The sequence below is a fragment of the Sander vitreus genome, chromosome 16, assembly GCF_031162955.1.
Source record: "Sander vitreus isolate 19-12246 chromosome 16, sanVit1, whole genome shotgun sequence".
Classification (NCBI taxonomy): Eukaryota; Metazoa; Chordata; class Actinopteri; order Perciformes; family Percidae; genus Sander; species Sander vitreus.
In genome coordinates this window covers 16932103-16956536 of record NC_135870.1, presented here as the reverse complement: position 1 = coordinate 16956536, position 24434 = coordinate 16932103, and the positions used below count along the sequence as shown (strand labels likewise).

The following is a 24434-nucleotide window of genomic DNA, read 5'->3' as shown; positions in this document are numbered from 1 at the left end:
AATGAACATACGCATCACTGAAAAACACCTCTAAAAAAGTCCTCATTGTTATTCATAGAACTCATTTACTTTTAAAAACGTATCCTCGCACAGTCTGCTGTGTCTTTATTTTTAATCAATCCATTACCTTTACTTTCTCAGCTAGGGGGTTGAGGCGTTTCCATAGCAGCCACCAGCCTGAGAGCGAGTCGCCGTAATTAGTGAGGTTGGTTTCATCTCGGCTGCCCACGTCAATAGCTATCACCACTTTAGCCCCCATGGAGCGCGCCACATCAGCTAAGAGAAGAGGAAGAAATGGAAACAAAAAGGTGGGACAGAAGGGGGAGGGGGGGAAAAGAAATAATCAATCATACATGAGTGTTAGAATAGTAAAAATTGACATGATCAAGGCACTGAGAGAAAGAATGCCTAGGCAGGTATAAATTATTAAAACTAAAAGACTGAAAGTGTAACACACCTGGCAAGTTGTTGATGTAGCCTCCATCCATCAGCAGGTGTCCATCTTTGGGGTCGCAGAGAGGAGGCAGATACCCAGACAAAGACATGCTGGCTCGAACATACCGCCACAGAGAACCTGAAACGGCACACAGGTAACTCAAGTTTTGTGCTTATTAAGCCTATTTAATTGAAAGCAACTAACCTGAAATGAAAGAAAATAGACTCATCAGTAAGACTAATCAGTGGGTCAGTTCACAAATGAGGACAGTAGTGGCAGAAGGCAGATAAAACAGAAATAGCATTGCAACATACAACTTTAGGTATGAAAACTCTATTGTCATTTAGATGAACTGACACTTTAAGCAAACAGTAACAAAGGGTTCTTTTAAATAACAAAAAGAAACAGAACACTGTGCCTACCATCAGTGTGTACTCTCATGGCAGAGGCAGTGATGTCAGTTGTAATATTGAAATACGGGATCCGAAGGTCCTGCATACACAAAAGGTTAGATCCAAAAAGATAAACATAATAAGTTCACATGATGCATTTGCTCATCCTGCGCCACCACCGTCTTTATCAGCTGACACTAATTCATTGTAATATTTGGGTTCTTAAACTCACCTCAATCTGTTTGCTCTTGAAGACATTGCTGAGGCTGGAGTTGAAGGAAGCACCGGAGAACATGGAGGTGATTGGGTACGTCAAATCCAAAACCTTCTTAAAGACCGATGTCATTTCCTGCGAGGGAAAATGAAGGTCAAATGGCTTCTTTTATCTACACAATTGCAATATCAGCTTTTTTCCAGTACGAAGCAGAATTAATCCCTGAAAATGAACAGTTTAATTTGACATAAAAGAAAATCTGATGGATTTTCATTCATTGTTTTTGACAGTGCTGTATATGAAGGTTCCTTTATTGTTTTTCCTTCCTCCTGGTGTGGTCATGGTAATTAGAACAATTTTAAAAAGGTAAATTCACTCCTGATAAAAAGGCATCAACATTTCAACAGAGCAAACTGTCCTGATTTTGCAAAGGACAAACTTTACAAAAGTAGTTCTTTTAATCTGATACCAAGGAGCAGCAACCCAGCCAGCTGCTTCTAGAGGGAAGGTTCAGAAGCAAAGACAGAGCCAGAGGGGGAGGGTCTGGATACACTGGGGGAAGACGAATCATACCACATGTTCAGCCTGTAAACTTAGGTGTCTTAAATCAGCCGTCATGGATGGTCACACGATTAAAGACATGAATCATTTCCATATTACAACTAAAAAGGTTCTGTTCATGAGCTTAATGGTCAAACCATCCAGGGCTGTGTGTGTAACACCAACCTGTTACTTTTGGTGGTTAATCGGCACAGTTTGGTTAGTTATATAAAAAGCAGAATAAAAAGGTCTAAACTGCATTAAAATTAAATTAAAAAATGCTGTTAGAGTCCCCTACACAACGACAGAATCACAAACAGAAAATTACTACTGGTTGAAAATATTCCTCTCGCCACACTGACGCAAGTGGAAGAGGAGCTGTTGAAATCAGCTTCTCTTCCACAAATAGAATAAGGTCTACTAAATGATCCCCATATAAACCACTTGTTTGTCATAATTATTTGCTCTAATTCTAGACATGATTAGGCTGTCTCTCCATGCTCTGCAGTCAGCAGATGTGTAACATTCTGAAGATGTTTGATCAAGGTCATGATACATCAGAACTGCACTAAGTTAATTCAAAAGGTTAAAAACAACTGTGGGAAGGGGTGTCCTGTGGGCCTAAGACTCACTGGTAGAACGTCACTGGTTTAAATCCGTCCGGGGAGATTTGTTTGTCATTCTCCTCCTCCGTCCATAGACAGCGGGTGAGGTGAAGGTTCGGGTAGGCTAATGTGGGAGGTAGATTAGTATAGCCTATTAAGCTGCCTACACATGATCTGTGGTAAAACCGTTCTGCGCTGTCTGTGTGGTTGTTTCCTATGAGGAAGCGCTCGTTGCCGCTAACTAGGATATGTTCCGTAATGTTGCCCTGACAACCTTATGTTTTGATCCGACAGCTGTTTAGAGATCACTGGATAATAATGGTCATCTTAAAAACACCGGTTTCAACTTCTGAACCAAGACAGCACTGCACTTAGTTTAAATTAATTTAAAAATTAACATGTTGAATTACTAAATATAATTTGTCTTTTTTTTTTGTCCACTCCCGATGCACCCAACCCCCTTTTCCCGACACTGATTGTTATGGTAATCAAAGGCAAAGTAAACAGACGAACACAGAGAGCAGCCACAGTGCCTCAGAGGCACATTCACAAAACGTAAATGAATGCAAAAGGTGGAGAAGGTGGTCATAGCGACACAAGCAGTAGGCTAATACAGGGAATACATGGAAGACACGGGCGTTTGTATTCTTTAACTTTAGCATAGTTGTGTGAACAATACTGTAACGGCCGACAGGACGCCATTGTGCTCTGCGCCGAAGCACTGCAATGGCTCATGGGGACTATGTTCTAAACTGTTTCTCTTTTCCTTGAAGTACGTTTTAATGATGTTCCGTTAATATTTCGGGTTATGGGATAACATTTTAAATGCCTACAGATTAAAATATCACCGGCTCTCATATTTCCCATTTGGGTTTATTACAAGACTAGTGTCATTGTTGCATTGACTCTCACCATTGCCCATTCTTTGGCCCTCATCCTCATGCGGCTGTGGCTACGGTCCTCGGCATATAGTGCCCCCATCAGGGAACCAATAGAGGTGCCACCAATGAGGTCCACTGGGATGCCGGCCTCGCAGAGAGCTCGCATTACCCCCACCTGTGAACAACCCCTGAACAGGAGGGTGGAGAAATAATCACACAAGACAGAAAGAAATGTAACTATTTACCCCCAAAAAACACAGGAAGATTAACCCCAAAAAGCTTTGAAATCATGGTCTGAGGCTCTGGCAACTATAAAGTCCATTAAGCCCAGAAGAGGCGTCAGAATTCAAATGTTATATTTAAAAGTTCATGTGCTAGATGCAGTAAATTATGACATGAACTTTTAGAAATTACTGTTGGAAAGACAGACAGCAGGTTGGTTACCTGGCCCCTCCTCCTCCCAGGATAAGAGCAATAGCATTGCCTGTGAGGACCCGGGCCAGGCGGGAGAAGTCTGAGTGGCGGTCTGCTGGCTTCTCAAACACACGTTCATATAGCTCCAACTGAAAAACAGGGGAATTACTGTAATAAAAGTAGAGAGGAATGAGTGAGGTGGTGAAAGAAGAATTGAATGGATGAGAGAAAATATGTTGAATAAGAAAAGGTTATGAGAAAATACTAAACGAGTCTGAGAGGGGGAACAGCCAGAAAGGGGGGGGGGTCATAAAAAACAACTCATCTGGTCAACTCTGGTCATATTGTCCATTCCTACCAGTTTGGGCAGGCTCCTCCTAGAGAAGACCCTTCGGGGACAAGAGAGATGGAGGTGCCTGGAGATCCAGCTTCGCATGTTTAGCCAGTCCACAGTTCCTTTGGGAGGGGGGCCATCTTCTTTGTGCAACAGCACTAGCTGCTTCTGGGCACGCACTGCACTTCCTTCCAACATACGCTCCAGCTAGAGGGAAGACATCGAGCACAGATGTTTTAGAACATTTTATTCCTGTCACTTTTTTTCCCAGAGTGGCTCCTGTGTTGCGATTGCACACAATTTTGAGTGCTGGCCCCGAAAGATACTGCAAACTCATTACTACACTGGACTAAAGTGAGCCCAATATCAACACGTATACAGATATGCGATTGCAATTACATATTTGTGTTTGGGAATAATTTCAGATGTGTTTTAAAAAAGGGGCAAATCAAGGAGCTCGCTCTCTCTCTCTCTCTCTCAATAAGAGCAGAATGGGAGATTATTTGAGAGCTGAATCTCTAATTACATTTTAGTTTATTTCGTTCACATGTTTTTAAGTGTAAGGCCGTTTGGTTTGTCTTTAAAAAAAAATCAGTCTGAGATGAAGGTCAGATCTGTTACTCAGTCATCAGGCCCTCTGCTAAAGGTTTAATGTATGTGCTAGGTAAGAGGGTGTCTGTGTGTGTGCTCTGAAAGATAACCCCAGAGCTATGACTCATTCTGAGCCTGAGCAAATATTGATCCATCTTTCCATTTCTCCCACAATCTCCTGTTAAACGAGGATACATTCCTTACTTTTCTCTGTGCCCATTTTTCCCTTGGAAGGCAATTACCTCCCCTTCATCAGCTGGACAGGCACCTTCTTTCTCTTGCACCCCACCTCTCTTTCACAACATCCATCCACACTTTGCTCCTCAATTATTTTTTTTTAAAATATTGAAGTATTGACAAAAATGCGAGGATGTGTTGCTTTCATTTGTCTTATGCAATTGTAAATTGAATAAAAATGAACTGGTGGTTGGAGACAAGCAATCTGAAGATGTTGTCTTGGACTTTGGAAACTTGTGATGGGCATTTTTCACTATTTTTTGATGTTTTAAAGAACAAACAAATGATGAGTTAAGCAACCCTAAACACATCAAACAAAAAAATAATTCCTAAACCCATAGCTTGCTACTAATTCTCCTCTCACCTTTCTTCCCCTGTAACCTACCCCTAACACCTTACCTCCCCAACAGCAGGGTCCTGCTCTCCTAGTCCCACAATAATGATGCAGTCAGCCTGACGGATGCACCGCTGTGTCCACGGGGTCAGTGTGTAGTCAGTCTGGTAAAGAACTATGCGATGGAGGTCTTCTTGTTGGCCCAGCCAGCTGGACAGACGGTACTCATGGACACTGAAAAGGAGTCCATTAATGGCAGCACACAGTAGATCCATTTTCCTTTTGTGCCAATAAAGCATACTTAAACAGAATTTAATGAGTGAGTCAGAAAGAGAGAGCCCAAGCAAAAATCTAAATCGGCCAACTAGTAGTTATGAGTAGTAGTATGAATATTTGGGGGGTTCTAAATAGAACGCAACATTCCCACACATTTTTAGTCAGCGACAAAACATACCTGTCTAGTGCTGCAGATCCAAGTCGCTGTTTGATAGTATCACTGGTCAGCAGAAGAGTGGGACCTGTGTGTGAAATATCACAGCAGTTACAGTCAATATGTCTGGTTTAAGCACCTGTCTAAGTCAAGTGGATTAGACAGGTGCTTAAACCAGACACATTGACTATTGACTAGCATGAGTGGATGAAGTGCTTTTAATCAAAATATTACAATAAAACAAAAAGCAGGGAGCTGTGATGAGAGTACAGGTAACTAACTCCCTAAAACGCACATACATACACCAGGTTTGTCACCCGTCTTACTGGCCTTAAATGTTCTTGTTGTAATAAAACCTAATTCCTCACTTCACTATAAACTGAACCTGCTTATCTTACTAGACTCAAATCACACATACAGCAGAGGAAAGGGGGGCACCATCCATTCAGATTACGAACTGGAGTAAAACAGGACATCTAAAATTCATCTACAGGAGAGAATCCAGAGCCGTTACGTCGTAGCGGGTAGTACCTATTATACAAGATGACCAGACACATTACACCTAAGTTGTAAGTGTGGTGGCTAAATGTTTACAAAAAGCCATCCAGGACCTAAAGTGTCCTCGACCCTGAGCTCTGACCTCTCTGTGGAGAATGGCAGTGAAACATGCATTCAGGAAACTTTGAGCTCCTGTATTTTTGTTCTTCTTACCTATTGCCATGAGTGCATGCTGCAGCTCCAGGGTGAAGGCGGTAAGAGGTACATCTTCTGATACAGGCAGGACTGTCACAGTGGAGAGGTTGGAGGCTGGGTTACCTACATCCCACTTACTGCCAGGAGTGCGAACGGCCAAACTGCGAGCTGGGCACATGCATACATATTAGTAAATCTCCCCTTCAATAGTGAGTTGAAATAAACACCAACACCAGTGGGGCAAACCCTGTAACACACACACACACACACACACACACCTGTGAGAGGACCATTGACCTGCTGGAGGATCTTCTGTCCCAGTAAGTGGATCAACCTGGTTACAACCTGAGAGGCACAACATTATAAGAGACACAGTCTCATCACTCATCAGACAGACAGCTGCAGTTTCCTCACCATGTACACATCAATGCTTTAAAACATCAGTTATGTGAAGTATTTTACATTCAAAATGTTAAGAAAAATAAATACAGGAACCCTTTCCCATATTATTGTCCAGTTGATGATGATTTATTCAAATGCTCAGTGTCAAGGGTTAGGTTCAATCCCATCATCGCTATACACTAAACCACAAATAATTTTTTTTTTCACATCAGCTGACAATTTAACTGTCATTGAGGTTCACCCCACCTGTGGGAACTTCCTCTTGATGGAGCTGAGAGCTCCTACTGGTAACTTGGCCAGCTCAGAGTCTCGTACAGCGTGCACTGTGGTGGCTCTGTTCTGATGGGTCAGGCTCTCCACCTGCAGAGAAACAAAAAGGACACAGCACATGGTTTACTTGGTCAGAAAACAAAAAAAGGTCCATCACGAAAAGAAACCCAGATCATTACAACACATGACATAATGTACTACCAAATAAATATTCACTTCAAGATACAGATACTTTGGGGAATACATACATTCTTATGTAAGTGGGTTTTGTAATTTAAGTTTTTTAATCAGTTTTACGTTACAAAATTAGTCCATGACTGTTCGTTCCAAGAGTTTGAGTTATATTCAAGTTAAAAAAATAAATAAAATTAAAAAAAAAAAAAAAAAGGTAAAAATAACATCTTTCCATCTCATCATCCAGAGTTGACGTCAACACAGCCATGCTAAATATGTCTCTGAATATTAGCCACCATCGCAGGAGCTGCAATGACAGCTTCCCTCCTCCAGGTAACAGTAACCATAGCATCCATCGACCCAGGTATTATTAGAAGCATTGTGGCAGAGATCAGCCAGACAAACCAATAGGAAAGTGGGTGAAGTGTAACAAAGTGACTTTGTTTTATATAGTTTATCAAAATGAAAACACAAACCTGGCATGAGTATCCACTTTTAGGCACCAACTCATGAAGGCCAATATTGGGAAACATACACGTATCATATTCTTTTCAAACAAGATAAGGACGAAACGACTGCACTGTGCACACCCCCACACATTCAATAGTTATGCTGGTGCAAAATCTAATCTAAATGTGTTTTGAGTCCCAAAAAGAGCCTGAGACAAAGTGTTTATTTTATGATGTATGCTGAATAAAGGAATAGAAGTATATGTAAACTATGACATACAGTAATGTATATAGGGAGAATAAAGATTCAGTATTATCTTGATGTTTTTGTTGTTGTTTAAATTCAATTTCTGTTAGCTTGCAGCTAATGTTTAGTCACTTTTTTTGCCCCTAAATATTCATAAGATGTACTCGGTTGAGTTTTTATTTACTGGCAGTTAGTGTGGTCTTATGGTCATGTTTTTGAAGAACATACTGGCAGCACCTGTTTTATCAACTGTACATACTGACAGAGAATGTTATGTGATGATTAACTACTGTTAATGACACACAATTTTCCTGGATTTTTAAATCTGCATGTTTTTTTTAAGACTTTGAAGAAAAACCTCAGAACTCTTCATCCCGATATACAGTCATTAATATTTATGAAGAAACTAGAAGTAAAAAAAAAAAACAACAACAAAAAAGTAGATATTTATAGTTTTCCAACTATCCACCATCTGTCTTTCCCATCATGGTCCTTACCACTCCAATCAGGTCACCGCGTCCGTACTCTCCTATCAGCTCCTTCTTGCCATCTTCCTTCAAGATCACAGAGCGCAGTCGACCACTCAGCACTATGAAAGTACTGTCGGATTTCTCTCCCTGCCTGAAAAATATACAGATAACTTTAATTCACTGCAAATGTGCAAACAAGCATGTGAACCAAAACCTCCACTGTTGACTTGTTTGGAATGGATCTAAAGCTGATTGACTGCTCTTACATTAATGCACTGTGTTGTTGTTGTTGTCTGAAGACCATTTTTCCAACATATACAAGGTTATCGGTAGAATACCTGTACACCGCCCTGCCAGCTTCCACAGCCATCCAGTCGAGAGCAAAGTCTATCTGTCTGACAAAAGATGACATCCTCCTCACCACTGTGTGAGCAACGTTCAGCACTACCTTTGGCTCCACACGCATTATCCTGAGGAATAGACAAAAATCAACAGAAAAACAAGGTAGAAGATAGCCAACAGACCATTCCCGTTGCTCTTTTAAACATGTTTCTTGAGTGCAAGTATGTTAGTTTTGTGACTGACTCATAGAAGTGGGTTTTAGAAATGGAGAGGAAGCTGCAGTCTCGCTGGGCTCGAACAGTGAATATGAGGGGCTCTCCGGTCAGGACAGCAAGTTGACCAACAAGCTCTCCGGGGTGCGTCACAAACAGACGCGTCTCTTCTTCACGGTCAATCATCCGCTGGTAAACATGGAGGAGGCCAGAGATCACAAACTGGATGCTCACCTCCTAAAGCACCAAGGGGAGAGAAGAAGAGCACATATCTATCTGAAAGTCTGAAGGTTGAATGCTGAGAATCAGGTGTGCTAATGGCACACATTGATTTGTTGTTAAAAAAATATATATATATAAATATATATATTTCACAATAATGATAACAGCATTAGTTAATTATTGATAAGTTATGAATTGTACTTTTGTATTTCAAACAAACAAAAAGTTAATCTCCGTTTATCTTGAGGAGTCAAAAAAACAGCACTTAAAACTTTAATGGTTTGCAACTGTCTTACATGACTTTACAAGTTGTCAGAAAATGTGTGCATCTGAACAGACCAAGCTGCCTTAAGTTTAAAGAGAAAAGATTGAAATCTATCTAAATTTCATTTATTTGTGTGGCTCCGTTCAGGCCTTTGTCCTACATATCTGGCTGGGGATCACTGCGTTGAAATAGTTTTTTACAACACATTTGTGGAAAATGCTGCCAGATCAAGTGTAACAGAGAAGGTGGAAGACAGGAGCTGCACTCGAACAAAACTTAAATACTGTACTGGAATACAATAAGTCAAGGCAATTACATTTTTGTTGTTGATGTTACCACAGAACAAGTTTAACCCATTAAAAGACACACAGCTCTATCAGTGAACCTTGTCGTGCAATGCCTCTACACCCTCCAGCAGTGAAAAAAAAAGACAAGCGTGAACGTGGAAAACCCATTACATTAAACCTTTAGTGAGTACGTTTACATGCACACCAATATTCCACTATTATTCCAAATATGACAATATTCCGAATTTGGTACAGATCATGTAAACAGCATATTCCCGGTTGAATATTCCGAATAAGGCCTTTTTACGAACATAGCATTTTCCGATTAAGACGTGGGATATTCAGGTATTATTCGGGTTTTAGAGGCATCATGTACACAGCGCTTTCAGAATGCGCGTCTCAATCGGCAACATGACATCATGACTTTGCGTAAACATACACGCCATTTGGCTTTAGGAAAGTGCACACAGTATCTGTACGCATTTTGAGCTATCCGCGTGTATGTCTACGCCCTATTGACAATGAGGACGTACGTCATGGTAGCTTGCTGTCACGTGACGATTTGGGAGGTGTCTTAGCCCACCCACCATTTTGGGATCCTACGCTATCGGTTGCCAGGGGCAACAGTGTAAGAGCGACACAGAGACGGAGCAGGAAAGACGGATTAGCATCACGGCGAACGGGTTGGGTTTAGTAAAAGAAGAACGGGACGGTTGGGTTTAGTAAAAGAAGAACGGGACGGTTGGGTTTAGTAAAAGAAGAAAGCGACGGTTGACTTTAGGAAAACACGCAGGACACGATCCCCAGTCTCCTGGGTGAAAGTCCTGCGTTTTTCTTTCATATTACTCACTATGGCTTAAAATTCACACGCAATCGCAAGGTAATGTAAGTCAATGGAGGCCAAACGGCGTTGATAAACACGCTAAAAAGTGAGTATGCGTCTTGATAACGCGCCAATAATGGCATACGAATTACGCCACTTCATGAGATCAGTCTGCAATCGGGGTTTTTAACCGCAGTTTACGGCCTCTTGCCTTTTTACGGCTTACGGTAAGCTCTGTGCTTTGCTATGGTTGCTGTACACAAACCAACCAGCCAACAGTTTGCAAGGCTGCAGACCCGATAAGAAGGAGAAACACTGCTACTTTTAAACATTATCAAAGACTTGGATATCAACAGTGTTTTGGATATGCGCACACATCGCTACGCCGACCTTTTCAAGAAGCTGGTTGAAGGAATGAAAGAGGGACGCTGGGTTCGCACGGTCCAACAAGTCCGCCACCGCTGGTAAACTTTGAAAAAAATCTTATTTCACACATCTACATGTACACGGGAATATTAGCCATGTAAACAGCTTAGTCGGAATAACGTCTTTTTCGGAACAAGGGCAAAAAAACTGAATATTATGTGCATGTAAACATAGTCAGTGTCATGAAACAGAAAGAACGTTGTGAATGCTTTGTAAGTTGCTGTTCTAACCTGGTCTCCCTGACGAGCCACCACAGAACCAGCTTTGACTTGATGGAGGGTCACTCTGCCCTCAAGGAGACTGGGGTCCTGCAACAAAACAATATTCTGAATAACTGCTTATTTATATAATCACAAAAGACACTGAACTCTCCTAATGCATCAGACCAGCCAATTTAAAAGGTGCCCTAGGTAGGATTGCGAACATCCAGGACTTAGCCAAAAAATGTTGCACATCGACAACTTCTCAGTCCCCCCCCTTTCCGCTAAAGCCCAAAACGGTCTCCTAAGCCCCTCCCCCCACAAGGGAGAATGAATGCGTGTGCATGAGCAGTGATTGACACGCAGTTAGACCCCCCCCCCGGCCGTGATTGGTGGATCTGAACAGGGAGCTGTGGATTTTTCCAAATCGCACTACAGGCTGTAGGTGGTGCCAGAGAAGCTGGATTTATTTTTTTAATTACCTGCTTCATGTAGTTCTACTCAAACATAGGGTCAGTTTCAGCAAATATGACAGAAAGTTAGTTTTATAAGTCTTACCTACTGCACCTCTAATATATCCAAAAACAATGATCGGAATGTCCCTATAAAATGTGTCACATTGCATAATATGCATGCAATAATATGCATATTTATACCAAATAATTTTCTGTGATCAAGCTCTCACCTGCAGCTGGATGATTCCCAGCAGGTCCTTCTTAGCAGCCTGGAGGATTGTGCAGCTCTTGCTGAGGTGGATGGCATCAGAGTGCCCCCCACTCTCTGTGTAGTGAAACACTTCAGTGGGTGTGTGCTGCATTGTCACACTCTTCTTCAGATTGGACTACAAAAACAGACATAAGAAAAGTGACTAATGAGAAAAAAAAACAAGACAAGCAGCAGCATAAGATGCAGAGGATGCTGGGATATGGTGTTACATCTACACAGCCAACCAGTGACTTGGCAGTAGTCTTACTTTGGGAGTGACAGGACTGGATGGAGCCTCATCTATAGTGACTCGAGCTCTTTCACAAGCCATGTTCAGGTCATTACCTGCAGGAAAAGGAGGATTATGAGTTTAGGTATGTCGGTGTGTGTGTGTGTGTGTGTGTGTGTGTGTGTGTGTGTGTGTGTGTGTCCTTGCTTTTTAGATAATTGTTCAGACGTATGCCATTTGGTGATTGCTTATGTCCAAGTTAGTGACCTACCAGTGCAGTCGGCAGTGGGCATCGAGATGGATCGCGGCTTCCTGTAGCTGTTTGGAGAACTGTCCTTTACACCATCTGTTTATTGTTAAGTGCCAGCACTGGATCAGTCTCAACACAACACAAAGTACAATTTCAAATATGTGTGCAGTGTGTGTTTAGAATTATGTGTATGTGACCTGTCTCTGTGGGGCTCTCGATGGTCCCAGCGTGTAACTCGTCCTGGAAGCACAAACGACGAGTGATCTTCCCAGAAGTCGCCTCTCCCATCACACTGTTTATATTGGACAAGGGCACCACCTGACTTTCCTGTCCATTAGTCAACAAAACAAACAAGTGCACAATTCAGTTAGTCAGGAGGACTAAAGTTACATTTTGAGTAACCATGAAATAGTTTATGCATAATAGATTTGAATCACAGGAAAATGTACACATTTAGATCATCACTGGGCAAATTTACAAATTTCTGGGAAAAATTAAAAACCAGTGTCAGTATATTGCCCACCCTACCTGTCTGACAGAGCGATCTAAAATTGGATGCACTAATACCAATGGTATCGATGTCGATTCAACAGTTTGAATAGGGGTCTCATTCATTTTAACTGTGACTGTTTTACATAGTACAGTTATACGTTTTTGTAGTCCCATCAATGTTATTTTAAAATGCACTTTTTATAGATGGGTTTTCTTTAATGTGTTTCTAATTTTTCCCCCATTCTTCTCATTTGTATGAAATCACTTTTTTTACACTGTTTTCCAATTACGCCTGCATACTGCTGTCTTGATTTAGAATGTCTGATTTACATTTGATTGTATTTTTTGTTTGAATTTTCATTCATATTTAATTTATTAGTTATATGAGGATGTTTGAAGACGTATGACTACAATCTAAAATCCATTGTTTAAAGCCCTCAGGAATTGGCAAAGAAGAACGCCCTTCTACGCAAAAAGTATTTTTGGTTCATCATCAAACATCATCATAAAGTCTGAGGCAAGCCAGGTTTAAAGGTTACTGGCCTCCCCGTTTTCTGTGGAGGGGTTATAATCATTTTCACTGAGCTTTATGAAGGAACGAGTTATGATACTGTGCTTAATGCTGTGTGAAATTAGCTTGCATGTGTGTGACGGAGTGTGTATGTGCCTTTCTGTGCTTGTTTATGTACAAATCCATACCCACTGGTAATTAGGTATTCAATGTGAGCCTCTCTGTGTGACTGTGTGTGTACTGTACACAAATAATTAATTTCACTCCTACCGGATTGAAGAGCTCAGTTGTTAGGCCCAGATAGTTATGTAATGCCAAGAAGGTGACTCGTTGGAGGCGCACCATGATTATCTGCAACACATACAAAAACAAAGAGTTAAACAGAGCAGAACATACACATCAGATTGTCATTACATTCAAATAATATGTTTTATGTTCTAATGATGTGTTCCAAAGGGAGGAAAAATTGCCTCAAGGAAAAGCTCAACTACATACTGTATATTTGTTGGTAAACAATACGTTACCTGAATGACGCGAACAAGTGTCTCTGGGTATTTCTTAAACACAGACTCAAAGGCTGATGCAGGTAAACGTAAGATGGTGGAGCGAGTTGCAGCCCGCGCACATACAGTCTTATATGGCGCTGGATAACCCTGGCAAAGGCAGGACAAAACAGTTAGAAAAGGAAAAAGTTAAGCAAAGAGAGCGCAGTCACTAAAACCTCACATAAATCTTAGACTTTAGTGTTAATAGCCAACTATTTAGAACTGTCCATGGAATAATGAATTAGACTATGCATTGTTTTACATCTCAATTTTATTATATGAACTTGTTCTTTGTGCTTGTAGCATCTTAAACATGTAGAACAAATTTGTATCATACTGTAAGATACAGATTTGTATCATTTATCATTTCTTTGATTAATGATCAAAGTTTCCATTACCGGCAAGTTTTTTCAAGCTTGGTTTTATTTTTTAATTTTTGTACTGAAGACAAACCAACAGGGCTGGGCAATATTTCAATATTATATCGGTATCGTGATATGAGACTAGATATCGTCTTAGATTTTGAAGAATTGTAATATCGTTACATGGTAAGTTTAGGCTTTTCCTGGTTTCAAAGGCTGCATTACAGTAAAGTGATGTACTTTTCTGAATTTACCAGACTGTTCTAGCTGTTCTATTATTTACCTTTAACCACTTAGACATTATGTCCACATTGCTGATGATTATTGATCTAAAATCTAAATGTGGAAGATATTTTGTGAAAGCACCAATTGTCAACCCTAGAATATCGACATCGAGGTGGTTGGTCAAAAATATTGTGATATTTGATTTTCTCCATATCGCCCAGCCCTACTAACCAATCAATTAAATTTGTTCTGAACGAATTTTTCCAAGATGTTGACTAATCAAATACACATTTGTGACCATCACCTTAATGGAGGAACAAAACAAAGTATGACAACATACAGTAGGAAATAGAAACAAAACAGAGCATGTCACTGGAAAAAACATAAAATGAAATACTTGACACAGATATATGGGTGTAAAGGACAAACTAATTAAGTTGAACAGGAAGTTTAAAAAGAATTGCCTCTTAACGAGAGAAGCAGGAGTAGAAATATGAACAGTGGAAAGAGGACACAAACAGATCAGAGGGCAAAAGAGGACAGAAGTGGAGAAGTTAGTCTGATGTGCAGATGGAGAAATAAGGAGCTCACAGTGATTGTGTCCAAAATACTGAGCAGGCTGTGGACGCTGTCTCCTGGGGCCACATCCTTCACCACTGGTTCTGTACCATCCTAAAAAAAAACACAGGAAACACACACACAAGAAATGACACCAACAATCTTTATTCAAACTTTACTGTGAAGCCACATATATATTGCATTGTTCAAACAAATCTGCAGGATTCCAGTGGGATAGGAGGAGGACATTAAAAACTAGCCACAATGGCGAGATCTTAAACTATGAAATTAGATGGCACTTCTAATTTGTGTATATTGACAGAAGCCAGCAGCAGACATGACATTTAAACACAAACAAAAAGTGTGAAGAGCCATAATTTTCTTCTACTTCTTGATCCTCAAACAGCAGACTGGATCTAGAAAAGTGTTGCATTACTGCCCTCTCCTGATCATATCTTATTATGAGCTATGCTAATGCGTACTGGAAGGTTGAGGAGGATGTTGAAACAGTCACACTACACTGATTAAAGTGATTATGTGCCTTTGCTTTACACAAAATTCACGTCTTAATGATCAGAGGCATCATCGCTGATGGCCTGTCCCAGTTTTATCATCATGTATAAAAAGAAAAAACACATTTCACTCACGTTTATCCCTCTGCCTAAAAAAACAAGAGCCTTGTACAAATGTTAAAGATTCTCTTCTCTATTTTATATTTTTGTCTATTAACAATGGATCAAATGACTGTGTGTAATATATTATATAAATATATTATAGGTAAGCTACTCATAAAATGTGAAAGTGCACAAGAACCACTATACCACAGAACAAAGATTTTCTGAAAAGAAAATTAACTTAAAATCAACATGCCATCCACATACGTTCTCATGAATGCAGAGCTCCAGTCGTCCATCCTGGACCACGTAGATGCTATCGTCATCGTCTCCGGGCCTGAACAGACATTCACCCTCCTGCAGCTCGATAAACACCATGTGACGACACAGCTCTAGGAACAGGGGCTTCTCAAAATGACCCAAGACCCTACAACAAGTTGCAGAACACACACATTATGAAAACATCCCAAAGAAACAATAGGAGAGGCTAAATCTTAAAGAAATGTTGTACATTTGTCTACCTGACATTCTTCAGCATATAGAGGACCTCGGAGGGCAGGTTTGAGCTCTGCACATCAAACTCTGTTAGGTCAGCCTCCAGCAGGGAAGGAGGAGGTTCCTTGGGCTGCAGGGTGGGAGGATCTTTGCGGATCCTCAGGATTCTGTTGAAGCACAAAACAATATTTAACAAATTCCACTAAACAAGGGTTAAACAAATCGGAAAAATTGTTTCAAGGATTCACTTGCACACCCAAAATTTATTAGGTAGGTATTATTGGAGCATACTTGCGAGCTATGCTTAGAACTTTGGTTCTTTTGCGTATGCGCTGTGGCTGCTTTGATACTGAGGCAGAGGTGGAAGGAGGAATGGAGGACAGCGTCTGAACCTTAAAAAAAACAGTTTGAACAAATAGTTATGACTTTAAACTTTCCTGTTGCTTCCGGCACACAGAAAAAATATATTTTGTGTGCAGACACCAGCAGACCTTATCAATAGAGACAGATGGAGAAAAAAAAGAATAAAAAAAATGCTTGACTAAATGTAAGGAGTTTATACTATCATGAGGATTTGCATTTATTACTAAGTTAAATGCATGCGATTAATTTTCATTCTTACGGCATCAGTATGCATTACAATGATAAGTGACTGGAACCTTAGTGGTTATATTGCCAGTGGAGTATGTTTAATGCAGTGGTGCAACAAGATACAAACACTCAGTCTCTCAGGATTACATTCAGTTTGAAGCAGGGAAAATGTAGAAATTCGAAATTTTCACTGCATAATTTCTGCCCTAAAATACATATAAAAGCCTATTTACCTAATTTGTAGTACTGATATGAACCAACTGTAAATATCTGTGTATGACTGTTGACTGTGATAGAAATGGAAAAAAAGGTAAAACCTTTCGCATCATCTTCCTTCCATAGAAGAGCACTTTATCTCGTTTTCTGAAGCGATACTGAGGTACACCAGGCTGTTGTTTACCTTGACACAGAATCCAAAAAACAAAATGCAGATAAAACCATGTTAAGACCACATTCTATAGACAACTTAAAAAAGAAAATATAGAACTTTCTGAATAGCCTTATCCTTATCATATAAGGGGCAGACGAACAAAATATGTATTATAGCATTAGAATAAGTATGAAGTTCAAGAAGAGGTTGGATGACTCACGAGCAAGCTTGAATCTCCTGTAAAGGAAGAGTACTACAATCCCAATTAGTGAGATTGCGACTGCAGCTCCAATCAGCACACCTGTGAGCTAGAAAGACCAACAAGAGCATTGTAATAATAGTGTGGACACATGAAAACTCACTGTAGTGTAGTTTCCCACAGAATAGGACATTTTATCTGCTGGTTTAGTAACCTTTTCCTTCATTATCATTCATTGACATCCCAAAGTTGTGTCCCAGTTTAATACCACATAATAATTTAAAGCAGGTTTTGAGTATGTAGTGCATTCACACTGGAAAAAGAGACTAAATAAAGTCACATGTAACATTTAAAAGTCATGGTATGTTAGTACAAAACAGCATAGTATTGATTCATTGTACTATAATAACTGTACGTAACAGTATATCATGAAAATTAGCTTATAATACATGCTCAAAACAAACAGTATGTTGTAGCAGTATGGCCTTGGGACATAGCACGTTTATGCAGCTTGTCGAAAGCCTAGGCTATCACAATTAATTGTTATTTCATACCATGGTGGTCTGCATCCTTTCCTCCACAAACTGTTGCACTCGTGCTCTGATGTCATTTTTGCTGTTAACCAGCACCTAAAAACATAGTTTGGTTAGCACAGTTGCTTTATTCCAATTATCAGTCACCACTGTTATGCCAGTTGTTTTAAAATAAATAGTGGTGCTTACTGAACTCATCCATCTGCACAATTCTCCATCATCCTCTCCATGGCATTCCATCCTGTAAAAACAAGAATGGTAATAAAGAATACGCCGGCAGATATGAGGAAGTTAGGTTTCATGGAAAGCTCACAAGTTGTACCTCGTACGATTTAATATGAAACACAAATTGATTGATTTTTCAGGAGGAACAATGGGGAGACTATGAAAAGAGGAACATGAATTTGTGAGTTAGCAGCATGTTCCGCCAGCCACCCTAATCATCTGGCTTCGTGTCTTCATTCAAATACAACTATATGACTAGCTATAGGACATAACGACATAACATAACGACAAGCTAACGTTAGTATAATGAGCCCGCAATAACAGGCGGCTGTTGTTGATTTCAACTGGTTGCAGGTTCAACGTTAGCTTGACGTTAGCTAAAACAACGCTAGCCAGCAGCTGGCTGTCTAAGGTTAGCCGTCGTGCCAGTCATACTTAATAACCAAAGTCAACTTCGCATCTAACCATTATGAAATTATCAGTGGATAGAAATCAGTAGGCTTACTTTTTGAAGATTGTTGATGTCCTGCATCAAGCTAGTAACATTGCCAAACAAACGATGGAGCATAGTTAGCTAGCTAACAAAGTTTTCTGTATGCTTCCTGTCACTTGCTTAGTCCCGCCCATGTTCATACATCCACCAATAGCGTTTTTAATGTTTGCTGTTGCCTTGGTACCGTTCAAAGCACTTGTCCAATCAGGTAGGCCGCCCACACGTTATCGTAGGCCAGTTTAATATGCAACTTAATTTTTATACAATATGTAGTAGGATGTCCCTGCTCCGTCTCTCTCTGAGATAAGGGGTCCTCCTTGGCTTAAAAAATGTTGAAGACCCCTGCCATAGACTGTATATAGTCATTGGTACATTGGTCTTTACACAACACTAACAAAAGAAGTTGGCTTTTAATCAAATCAAATGGTGGAACGTGATTAAGTGCTTTTACTCAAGTATTGTTCTTAAGTAGGCTACAATGCTGAGGTGCTTGTACTTTACTTGAGTAAGTATTATCATGTTATGCTTTATACTTTATATAGCAAATATTGTAGGCTACTTTTTAGTTCAATACATTTATTTGACAGCTGTCGTTACCAGTTTAAAGATTAAGATTTTCTAAATCTTGAGCATATGAAATATAATGCATTGTTATACAGTATAATAAAATACCCAAAAGTAAAATAAGACAAGATACACCTTTATTGATCCCCAGTGGGACATTCTGTCTATAAAGTAGTTTAAATTAACACCACCTTGACCAGTTACATGTAAATGCTGCTTACATGTTATTTACTTACTACTCTATTATTACATATAATGTCATTCATTAACTTCCAGGCAACATACTATATAACTAAATATATTTTTTTCTTGACATTGACATGTACATAGCTTTCACTTTAATGCCACATCATTGCAAACTCACTCAATATTCTTACAACCCAAACCAAACTTTTTCACACATTCATTAATGTTTACCATATCAAAATAGTTTTCTTTTTCTTCGCCCTTTCTTTATTCAGTTACATTACATTACATAAGTGAGTCACTACTGAGATACACACACACACACACACACACACACACACACACACACACACACACACACACACACACACACACAAACACACACACACACACATACACACATACACAAAGAGGATGGACTCTTGAAAAATGTTTAGGGGTGTAGCTTTACAGTCTGCCTTATCTACAGCCAAGGCCATTTGTTTTTTTATGTTTACACTAGTAATTGTCTGAAAATATATTTGATTTAAAAATGCATCTGATTTCATGTCAAAATGTAATTAATAAATTGCAATCAACATGATCTAAATGCATGCATGCACAATACATGCGTGCACAATGAAACATAACATAAATGTCCTCTGGGATTTGCAGTGCTTTCTCAATCTTTACAGGGGCTGAATAAATCCACATTAGTACAACCAGAGCATGCAACACTACATACACAAATACACATTTGTAAATAATTAAGCAACTGTGAAGTAGCAGTTGGCAAATATATTAAAACCCAATTGATGAAAACAACACTTTATACAAAGCCAACTATTGAACATGCCACTGCAAACAATTTTCTTATTTTGACACAAATAAAACATAGATCAATTTACAGTTTTCAGGCATTTTGTCACCTTTTGTAAGTGTTTTCACTTACACTGCTTCAGCTCACCCCCTTGATTTATTTGTTCAGGTACTTTGCCACAGAGTGGTAGGCAATGAGGATCTCTGAGTCATTTGGGCAGGTGTAACGAAACTCATCTTGTTTGTAGGCATTATCCAGGTAACGTGTCAGACCTTTCAGCTCTTTAGGGATGGCAAAGTTGCGGTACTCTTTACACACCACCTGGGGGAATTAAGATTCTATTATTTGCAAAAAGGACATGATAGTAGAATTTAAAGTCCAGGAACAGCTCACACTTTTAACACCTCTTTAATAAACTAGATCTCTGTCCCAATGATGAAAATAATTTTTTTTATACTGCTGAACTCTGCTCACCTTGACAATGTTGAGTTTGGGAAGCAAGTTGCAGTCTGCCAAGGTGAGGGTGTCACCGTCCAGGTAGAGGCGTGAAGACTCAGTGGCATTTGGGTTCTTGTCCAGCTCGTGAGGGAGAGGCGTCTCAAGGTACATGTTCAGCTTCACCAGAGTTGACAGAAATTTCTTCTCCAGCACTGAAAGTCAGAAAGGTGTAACAGGCTTTTGTTATCCTCCAGGTCTCCATCATGTGGCTATATAAAAAAAATGTAAATTCATTTTTGAAGTATCCAACTAATGTCCTTACTGTCATTTAATCCAGGATTGGGATTCTTTATATATCCTGAGAATTTTCGGAAGATGTCTTCTCCGGCAACGTTGGACTCTTTGTATCGACAGAACAATTTTGGATACCTGCCATTGATAGAATAAAAATGTGATGGGGGTGTGTCAATGCGATGATGAATGAGATATTCAGTGTGTTTAAGAAGTGAAAAATACTTGACAGAAAACATATTCTACTATATACTATAGTCTTCTCACTGTGGTGGGGCTAACTTTTCCTCCAGGAACTCCTCAATCTTGTTAGTGTCCGTTTTGACCTCACCGTTGTAGATGAGGAAGGGAGGCTGAGAGCCTGGAGCCAGAGCCTTCAGCACATCAGGTGCCCTGCAACAGAACAGCAAACAACAAACAAGGTTTAGCTTCCCCAAAGTTCGTCAAATAATAAAAATGACAAATGAGTAAGAAAGGAATAATAAGATCACTTTTATAGGCCTTACAGTTTGCCTTAACAGTTTCTTCACATTTACTTTGGATACATTTCCTAACTTGTGTTTACGGTTTCAGGACAAGGTGCTGTCTGTAGGACACCCTCACCCCCTCATTTCCTCCTAAACTCAAAATCTTACAAAAAAAGAATACTGTATATGTGTTTGTCTATTGTACCCTTTTCACCCATGTGTGCTGCCATAGGTTGCAACCCTGTCTGAACTCTGGATGGATGAATGATATATTGAAGTGCATTCCCCTTCCAACCTTAACATTAAGCATTGTCCTGTGAGCTGTACAGTATGCATCACATCAACCTCTCGTTGAAATATAGTGTGTGTGAACAATAAGACAAACTATGATAAAATGCAATTGCCATAAATGTAACTTTAGAAAATATTGCAATGTTTATTTTTGTTGTGAGTACATCATAAAGGGAGTTGCTGCATGTTGTTGTATTCCATCACAATATACTGTAAGTTGTATGTGTCAAACCTCTGTCAGTGTCAAAGACAAGACCACTAACTTTACAAAAAAAGAAAAAAAGAATGTTCACCTCTTCATGTCTACAGTGGTGAGGGTAAAGTTGACCCCTTTCATCCAAAGAATCATGAAGAGTCTCTGACAGAAAGGGCAGTTCCCCACACTCTCAGCATCAACACTGGCCTGACAGACAAACAGACATTCATTTGTAAACACAACAGTGACAATAGAAGCAAACTTTTTTTTTTTAAATGGGACAATGCTAAGTTGGTTCTTGCATCAGCACTGTAATGTATCTAGCCAGATTATGAATACCTGCATTCTTGTCGAGCCTGCATTGCTCTGACAGTTTAAACTAACCGCTGAGGAATTTCAAATGGAGAGTTGAGGCTGCTTTACATCCAGATATTAAAAAACCCAGAATTTAGATAGTGTCTCTGCTATAGCAGACATTTTCCACTACAGCCTGATATAATTAAGTCACAGGTGTGCATGGAGGCAAATGCATTTTTGAAAGGGCAGGACACAGGTTAACAAACTGGACAGGCCTCTTTTCAGTTTCTACTCTTCACCACAAGTATCCACTCTGATACTGTCCTTAAATAACAAGAGATAGATATAGTGTGATTAAGCATTCTTCATCAGCATATTTGAAAGACAGTATGAGCTAAAAAAAAAAAAAAGAACAGAAAATCATGTAGCTAAACAATACCCAAGCTCCTGGAAGTTGGGCTAAGATTAAAATAGGAAACTAAGGATTACAGGATTATCTACAAGGTTACTGAATGTTTTCTGTTAAAAACAAATATATCATAAGTATAATAACAGACACTGAATTTATACTGTTTTATCCACATCTGTAGTGTTTATAAGCAGGATTTATTTCAAACACACAGACATCACAATTATTGTAGGTCTTACCTTAACGAAGAGTTCAACCTTCGGGGCCTCGGCCATCTTTCTGTGTCACAAATCAGTCAATGCAAAAACAAGTCAAACATTTTTAAATCTGTGACTGTGAAGTTTACATTCCTATTTTTGCAATCTGATTCTTACACTCAAACACACGTCACTGGTAGTAAGATGTGTTACTGAAGACTATACTCACAGTCAGCACTGGATACAAGAACACTGCTTTATCCTCACTCCACCTGTACTTTCTTTTTTATTTCAGTGTTTGACCTCTCCCTCTCTTCTCTTCTGTGTGCCTGTTACTGTTTTTTGTTAGTCTCTCACCACACCTGTCACGCTTTGAGAGACTTGCTACACCCCTCCAGCCTTTCCAGTCAAACCAGCATATCTGGATCTCTCCTCTTAGCCTTCCAGCATATTCTCTGACAGAAACCTGCCTCTCTCAATCTGTACGTGTCTCAGTCTGTCCACTTTGATCTTTATCCATATCTGTCTGTCCCTGTTTTCTCTCTGTAACTTTGACTAAAATGAGTTACATTATTAGCATGTCACAGAAATCACAAGATAGTAAAGTGCGTTTTGAATACAGTCATAGAATTTGCACTGCACAGTTGACTTTGAATAATTTGTACAGCTAGAATAATGTATATTTAAAATGTTGATTTACAATGATTAAACAACACACCTATGTTTATTTCCTTCAAGTGCTTAATTTGTAAAACACGTGAACATTACAAATATATGTGATTGTTTAACATCTTATTCTAAGGGCATTAATATGCTGCTACAAAAGCCTCCGCTCTTCTGATTTCCGGCTTTCCACAGGATTTTTGCAACCTGGTTGCAGGGATTTGGTCCCATTCAGCCTCAAGGGCATTAATGAGAAACTCTCAGAATCTATTTTAGAAAAACTATTTCTTTATGGACCGGGCTTTGTGCATGGAGGGATTGTCGTGTTGAAACAGGAACTGCTAAAATATCATAGTATTGATTATGAGTTTCCAACTAACCATTACACAATAAAACAGCTTCAGAACAAGTGTTTACATACTTTGGGGCGTATTTTCTCATGTCAAAAAGATACTGAGAATTGGAAAAATTGTCACACTGAGGGCAGTTTAACACATCTCACTGGAAATAAAACACCTGCCTCCATATCTGCCTCTCTCGCTCTCTGAGTTGTCAATAATGTTTTTGTGTGTCTCCTGCTTGTTTCCTGTCGTCCTCTCAGTTTGATGTGTTTGTTTTGCCAAGATCTCACAGCCTACATTCAGTTGTTCATCAGCATTTATGACTGGCAGAAAATGCTCTCAGCTTGCAGGTATTCACCTAGGGTTAGAGAGAGGAGGCAGAAACAAAGCAACGTTGTCGCAAGTTGTCATAAAGAGAGACTAAGAGGAGCTAAGAGAAGTGAGATAAAGGTCAGAAAGAAACAGATTGATGGAGATATATGGCTTAAGCCAAACCAGAAAGTGTCATTTCATAGGCGTGGACACACCAGAGAGGAAATCATGAGGGTGTGATTGACAGTCACTTATGACTCTGTGCTGTGGAATCCACAAATTGGAGTCATAGATTGTACAAGGTGAATTAAAATAATTTAATATGCAGTATCGTTATGAAGAGATCTCACTGAGTGGTGTTCTCATTTCTATCAACTCAATCATCCCTGGTAACACTGACAGAAACAAAACAGAAGCTACTGGGTTATTTGTTGCTGTTGTTGTTGACTAAATCCGAAAGATTATGTAAATAAACTCCCACTCACAGCCCTTAAAAACCCTCCTATCAGTTTTACATTACATTAAGATTGTTTTATTTTAATGGTTTTTAGAAGCATCAAGAGGGACACTATCTAGTATTGCACATTAAAAAATAAAAATAAGCTCTGTAGCAGAAATGAAAATGTTTATTTTCTTATTGTGTCTTAATTTATCCAACCTCTAAGATGGGAACCACTGGGATATATTGCAGCCTTA

General features: G+C 39.5%; 2 protein-coding genes across 6 annotated transcripts in view; both read right to left on the bottom strand.

Annotated features, from left to right (window-relative positions):
* Nucleotides 1–18390, bottom strand: part of pnpla7a (patatin-like phospholipase domain containing 7a) — a 28408-nt gene extending 10018 nt beyond the window's left edge. For 4 of the 5 annotated variants that reach the window (XM_078270743.1, XM_078270747.1, XM_078270745.1 and 1 more), the window contains exons 1-31: nucleotides 18300–18390; nucleotides 17759–17810; nucleotides 17591–17665; nucleotides 17058–17145; nucleotides 16785–16867; nucleotides 16168–16268; nucleotides 15903–16043; nucleotides 15649–15808; nucleotides 14801–14881; nucleotides 13602–13730; nucleotides 13348–13428; nucleotides 12272–12401; nucleotides 12096–12170; nucleotides 11864–11940; nucleotides 11576–11731; nucleotides 10921–10998; nucleotides 8699–8904; nucleotides 8452–8583; nucleotides 8141–8264; nucleotides 6750–6863; nucleotides 6380–6446; nucleotides 6120–6269; nucleotides 5433–5496; nucleotides 5044–5212; nucleotides 3841–4023; nucleotides 3513–3631; nucleotides 3100–3256; nucleotides 1061–1177; nucleotides 859–928; nucleotides 458–574; nucleotides 128–276 (exon numbers count right to left, since the gene is read on the bottom strand). In XM_078270743.1, coding sequence (XP_078126869.1) covers nucleotides 128–276; nucleotides 458–574; nucleotides 859–928; nucleotides 1061–1177; nucleotides 3100–3256; nucleotides 3513–3631; nucleotides 3841–4023; nucleotides 5044–5212; nucleotides 5433–5496; nucleotides 6120–6269; nucleotides 6380–6446; nucleotides 6750–6863; nucleotides 8141–8264; nucleotides 8452–8583; nucleotides 8699–8904; nucleotides 10921–10998; nucleotides 11576–11731; nucleotides 11864–11940; nucleotides 12096–12170; nucleotides 12272–12401; nucleotides 13348–13428; nucleotides 13602–13730; nucleotides 14801–14881; nucleotides 15649–15808; nucleotides 15903–16043; nucleotides 16168–16268; nucleotides 16785–16867; nucleotides 17058–17145; nucleotides 17591–17665; nucleotides 17759–17809 — 3444 coding nt within the window. In that variant the 5' untranslated portion in view covers nucleotide 17810; nucleotides 18300–18390. Of the gene's footprint in view, nucleotides 1–127; nucleotides 277–457; nucleotides 575–858; nucleotides 929–1060; nucleotides 1178–3099; nucleotides 3257–3512; nucleotides 3632–3840; nucleotides 4024–5043; nucleotides 5213–5432; nucleotides 5497–6119; nucleotides 6270–6379; nucleotides 6447–6749; nucleotides 6864–8140; nucleotides 8265–8451; nucleotides 8584–8698; nucleotides 8905–10920; nucleotides 10999–11575; nucleotides 11732–11863; nucleotides 11941–12095; nucleotides 12171–12271; nucleotides 12402–13347; nucleotides 13429–13601; nucleotides 13731–14800; nucleotides 14882–15648; nucleotides 15809–15902; nucleotides 16044–16167; nucleotides 16269–16784; nucleotides 16868–17057; nucleotides 17146–17590; nucleotides 17666–17758; nucleotides 17811–18299 lie in introns of those variants that run through there. The other variant, XM_078270744.1, reaches the window with a different exon arrangement.
* Nucleotides 18391–18966: 576 nt separating this feature from the next.
* Nucleotides 18967–22780, bottom strand: clic3 (chloride intracellular channel 3). The gene is made up of 7 exons (XM_078270805.1): nucleotides 22652–22780; nucleotides 22465–22504; nucleotides 21617–21726; nucleotides 20833–20958; nucleotides 20597–20703; nucleotides 20311–20486; nucleotides 18967–20157 (listed from the first exon to the last, which is right to left on the bottom strand). The coding sequence occupies exons 2-7, from the start codon at nucleotides 22498–22500 to the stop codon at nucleotides 19993–19995; spliced, it is 720 nt and encodes a 239-aa protein (XP_078126931.1). The 5' UTR covers nucleotides 22501–22504; nucleotides 22652–22780; the 3' UTR covers nucleotides 18967–19992.
* Nucleotides 22781–24434: the final 1654 nt, after the last annotated feature.

What these genes read in the sequence shown, in the direction of transcription:
- clic3 (XM_078270805.1), bottom strand. Translation starts at nt 22,500, where the DNA reads ATGGCCGAGGCCCCGAAGGTTGAACTCTTCGTTAAG. An exon ending in GAAAAGTTAGCCCCACCACA is followed by an intron (nt 20,704 to 20,832) that starts GTGAGAAGACTA and finishes TATCAATGGCAG; the next exon opens with GTATCCAAAATTGTTCTGTC. An exon ending in CAATCCTGGATTAAATGACA is followed by an intron (nt 20,487 to 20,596) that starts GTAAGGACATTA and finishes TCTGACTTTCAG; the next exon opens with TGCTGGAGAAGAAATTTCTG.